The sequence below is a fragment of the Gavialis gangeticus genome, unplaced genomic scaffold, assembly GCF_001723915.1.
Source record: "Gavialis gangeticus isolate Ggan-Ray unplaced genomic scaffold, GavGan_comp1, whole genome shotgun sequence".
In the NCBI taxonomy this organism is placed as follows: domain Eukaryota; kingdom Metazoa; phylum Chordata; order Crocodylia; family Gavialidae; genus Gavialis; species Gavialis gangeticus.
The window spans coordinates 62,442,747-62,448,074 of record NW_017729025.1 but is presented as its reverse complement, the minus strand read 5'-3'; the positions used below and the strand labels follow the sequence as shown (position 1 = coordinate 62,448,074).

The window sequence follows — 5,328 nt, the reverse complement described above, 5'->3', positions numbered from 1 at the left end:
CTGAATAGCTGCCATATGGAAGATGGGGAAACATTAAGGTCCCTGTTTTTCTACAGAACATATAGTTTTATAGAAAAATAGGTCTGTAAGGGACCTTGAAAGAGCACATAGTCCAGCCCCTTCTTCAAGGCAGGGTCTGCCTTAAAAAGTCTGCTTTAGAGCAGTAGTAAGAGGTGGAAGAGAGAGTGAAAACACCTTTATGAAGAATGGAACATTTTCACAAAAGTTCAGCTCCCACTAAAACATCTAATTGAAACATCCAGATTTTTAAGATATCTTCACGTGATTTGGATAATCTGGCCATTTACCTGAATGGGAGCAGTTGGATTCTGAGTTAACCTGGCTGGTTGACTTCTGAGTTGGTTTCTTGCTAGTTCACTCCTTATCTGCTCACCCCCAGCAGCCTGCCTAGAGCAGAGGCTCCTCAGGTTTCAGGCTGCAGCTGCCAGAGAGCCCTTAGTCTCTGCAGCAGCCCATTTAGAAGACTGTCCAAGAGACTGGGTTCCCTGAGCTCCTAAATTTAGTGGCTCAGTTCTTCAGCAGCCCAGAGATCTTGGACTGCACGTTTTACAAAACAAACATTTCGGAAATCTGAGATTGTTTTCCCCATGGAACAAAAACCTCAGGTCCCACATATTGCTGAACAGCAACTTTCTCCCAGTCCTGATTTGCAAGGTCTGTGCCAGGACAGAGCACCTTCATCCCTCCTAACAACTGAAGCTAAAGTTTAAAGCTAGATCCAATAAGGGACTCAGATGCCTGTAAATTAGATGCTGCAATGCAGAACTTTCAAATGTCTGGCTCCTGGAGCAGAACCCCTGTGTTAGCCCCTATGGCTGCATCAACATGAGTGCACACATGAATTTTGAGGCATCTCAAAGGCTTGAGGCACCGCAAAAATGCACCCTGCGTATATGATTTGGTTTAAATACTGAGAAATCCTGGTGTATAAGTGAACAGAAATAAAGTGGGGTGGAGTACGCGGCAGCAGCATGTGCTGCTCGAAACATACCCAACACCCACGTAACGCTGCTGGGGCCAGCCCAGGTGCTAGGCCCAGCCTCCTCTACCCCACCAGGAGCATGTTTCCCCTTGCTAACCCCACATGCAGGGGTGTGCACCGGGGCAAAAGGCAGCAGCATGAATTTGTACCACTGTTTTTTTCCCTGCAGCAACCACATGCCCCTGCTCATAGAGATGTAGCCTAGGGAGCCACATATGCTCCCCATACAATGCATGGAGGAGAATCAGGTGCTGGCTGTTTCAGATCCCATTCAAAGCAGAAAGCTGCCTAGAACCAGGCAACACAAAACACTGGGGACAAAGACATGTCTTAATCCCAGCCCTCTCTGGGAGGTAGGCACCTACAACCCTTTCTTTCAAAGAATTGGGCAAGGTTCCTGGTTGCCTTCTTCTTTTAACAAGTAGTGGGGAAACTTTTTGGCAGTTGTGCCACTACTTAAGCCTCCCAATGCGCCACCCACCCACCCCACCCCAGTCTCTGAAATACCACTCTGATCCCCCCAGAAATACAAGGGAAAAGTTACCAGTATTATACAAGAGTCATTCTTGTTATGCCCTTTATGGAATCCATAGTTAGACATATTACACTGACCAAATGGCAGCTCATAGAACCAGGAAAGTTAAGACATTAGGCAAATCCTTTCTCTGCCAATATTCCAGGCTAATGTTTAACTGAATATGCTATAAATTTAACAATGTGTCATTTTAAAGAGTAGACCTCAGCCAAATAAATCAGTCAATGTTACTCAGATATTACTTCCATGACCAGAATACTTCCTCAGGTAGTCAAAAGTTTATATATCTTATATAAACAAACTGTTCTTGATTGTTATTAGCCCCCATCTCTCTGTCCCCATTATCTGACAAAAAATATCAAATAATCACCAAGACAGTTAAAACAATGTGTATCAAATCGAAAAGCTCTGGAATCTAATGATAAAACACTCAAGCTAAGTTATTAAAGGTTTTTCTGTCTCCAAAAAATTACACATTTGAAATGTGGATATAATCTAGCAAATACGTCAAACCTTATTTACTTTAAAAGAATTACACTGGTTATTTATTAGTTTACCAGATGTCCTGACCAGATGGACCTGCTTAGTGCTTGGATAAGAAACTTCCAAGAAACACCTATACAGGATAGGAAGCTGGGTTATACACTAAGTTTATTCAAAGCTGGAGGGAGTCTTCCTGTTGGTCACTAACTTTCTATAATACTAGGGGGCACTGTTTTGCTCTAGGTTTCATCTTGCAATAGATATGTAAAACAACTACTTGTAATCATCAAAAAGTCAAAGGGATATTTTTTTTCATAATAGGGGTGCTCTTGGTAGTTTCCAACAGAAATTCTCTGTGTATTTTAATTCAAATACCATACTCTTTCCTTTTAGTCCCCGAACTAGTGTGTAGCTTTTCTTTGCACTGCTACTTTGAAGTCAGTCACCTTCCACACACAAGTGTTCAGTTACCACTACACAGCTGCAGAAATCTGTTCATAGCAATATTTCGGTAGCCACTTGTAAAATTATCACATTTTAATAGATGGAGAAAAAATCTACAGAGTCAGCTATTATTGTTAACATGTATTATTATAACAAGTATAACTCTCAAACACTGAAAGCTCTAGGAATACCACAATTTGGTTTAAAACCCCCCTTAAACTTTCCATAGCCCAAGACAAGTCCCAGAAGAGTTTGTTCCAGACCAATGCAACAAGCTACATCTAATGTAGGTTTTCTCCTTGTACACAGTTAGGTGAATGTGATGGTGATCTCCCCTGTGGGTGTCTGTCTCTTGCTTTAGTGCAAATCCCCTTCTTCTTCCTCCTAGTGGCCAACAAGGTACCACCATACCTACCCATACTACTGAGGCAGGCACTTGGGAATACGTACAATAATTGACACTACAGACAGCTCACGTACTGCGTCTCAAATCCATCCAGCTCTTTAGCTTAATAGGATGATTCGCTCAATATAGGGTTAAGGATTCAACTATTATTGACTTCTACTTGATTTGAGACTAACAAGGCTGGTCCCTTGACTAGTATTTGCCAACTTTTCAGGATATTCCCAAAAACCTGAGAAACAGCTAAGTCCCGCCACAGCCAATATTTCATTTCCTCTCCCTTCCTGCTGAGAAACATCATCATTCCCCAACTCCCACATGCCCCGTTTAGTTTAAGATAATGCCAAAAGAAACAATTAATAAGGATTCATAAATGTTCTCTTTACATACCCTGCTAACTGTTCAAGGTCTTTCCATCCCTCCTCTATCCCCTTTCCTAAAACCTAGAGGAAAACACTGAGATTAGAATAAAATTTGAAGTGCAACTGCCCCAAAGCTCTTGCCTGGTATCTTAAGAATCACACAACTTTCAGTGCTCTAACAGCTACATCACAGAAAGAGGAAACATAAATGGAAACCTAGAAGAAAATGTATAATTCAGATTGTTTGCCAGCCGTGAAAATCGGATAAGAACTATGAGGAATTTTACAACAATTAGTAACAGAGGGTAATGTCATTTCCATACAGGTGCAGAGAATAAAAGCAACATTAGCCAACTCTGACTGAACTAAATGTCAGATAAACTGACTGGGAAACGGATTTCAAGTAGCAACTTTTTAACACATTCTTCACAAAGAAATTCTGGCACACCCTTAAACAAGAGCAAAGTATCTTTCTTTTCATACTTCTAATGGCAAGGCTAACAGCTATTACAATATCCTTTAGTTCTGAAATAGTTGACATGAGGATGGAGACTGAAGCTCACTGGATTAATACTACCATATGAATGAAATGTTGCAAACAAAACCAAACATATTTTAACAGTGGACAAGCACAAGTGGACATTGGTAACTCCCTCCTTCTACTCACCTTTACCAAAACTGCTAAAAATACCTGTGATAGCCAGCTGCAGACAAAGGGTTAAAATAAATAAGAAGCTCATACCAGAGTACTTTAGTCTATTATGATTAGTTTGTCAGTATTTATGTGCATTTTGCCAGCCCTTCCAGTGGAAGTACTAGAAGAAATACATCATTAGTAGACTTTATCTTAAATGACCACCATAAACTTGTAAGTGAATACAGCTTCCCCTTTGGATCAAAATGGAAAGTATTCATTCAGGCTCATGACCCCCAAGTGCAAAGAAGAATTTTTCCAACTATTTGAGCTGGTCTAATAAAATATATCAGATTTACCCAAAGATCCTTGTCTGCCTTCATTCAGGCTCAAGTCACTTCTCACTAGGAATTAGTTAATTAATTACTATGTACATTTGTTTATTTACTCAGCAGTGAAGTGGTCTGTCTCTGTGAGTACACTGTGCATAAATTTAGGATTAACCTCATCACTTCTATATAAACAATATGAGCAGCTTGGGAACCTGTCTTCCAATCATCTTTTGAACACCACTGCCCAAAAGACATGGCATTGGGGAGGAAGAGAACAGTAACAGCTGATGAGTGTCCTTTACTTTACAAGCTTAAAAAAAAAATCTCCATTCATTCCTCTCAGCAGCTTAACTTAAAACATGCTTCTCAATTTGCCCCGACTTCTGTGCTGCTGGGTTAAGTGAAGGATCCAGGAATTGTTTATAAACAATAACATACTCTACTCCTGCATCTGGCAGCAGATACATAAACTATGCTTTAAAGGCAAAAGATGCCTTTTTCTTGCTGTAGTAAGCACTATCACCTGCCATGTCTTTTAAACGGATGAGCAAAAGGAAAATTGATGCTGGGTCCTGGGAGCAGTCTGGGGAGTTGACACGTGCCAGGTGTCAGGATATCAGGAACGCGCAACTTGGTGGTAGAACCCACAGGCATGGAGCCCTTAGGAAACAACCACAAATTCAACCACAGCAAGACTCTTACCTTGGACCTTTCCTTGACATAGTAGTTGCCCAGCCTGGTGCCACAATACATCACCAGCCTGTCTATCAGGGACAAGAGAAAGTTGATGGCCTCGCACCCTTCCTCCGTGCCTCCGATCCACTTGATCTGGTCTCCCCTCAAGTGCCGCCTGGCGATGCCGTGTCTCTGGCCGGCCAGCTGCCCATCCTGCAGCTCCCCGCTGTAGTGCATCTGCTTCACGCGCTCCAGCACGCAGTCCCCCACCACCTCGCCCAAGAAATTGTCCAGGTAGCAGAAGCCGATGTCGTGCAGGCAGGGCACGATGTAGTCCAAGGCGATCTTCTCCAGGTCGGGGATGGGCAGCCCCCGGCACGCGTGCCACAGCAGGGCACGCGAAGCCATCTTGCCCGGCACGCGGGAGGCCGCGGAGCCGCCGGACCGGTGCCGCCTC

The 5,328-nt window shown here is 42.8% G+C and overlaps 1 protein-coding gene across 1 annotated transcript in view; it reads right to left on the bottom strand.

Annotated features, from left to right (window-relative positions):
- The window catches only part of EGLN3 (egl-9 family hypoxia inducible factor 3), a 48,349-nt gene that overhangs the window by 42,240 nt on the left and 781 nt on the right, over positions 1 to 5,328 (bottom strand). Inside the window, exon 2 of the mRNA XM_019519921.1 lies at positions 4,899 to 5,325. Coding sequence (XP_019375466.1) covers positions 4,899 to 5,325 — 427 coding nt within the window. The remainder of the gene's footprint in view (positions 1 to 4,898; positions 5,326 to 5,328) is intronic.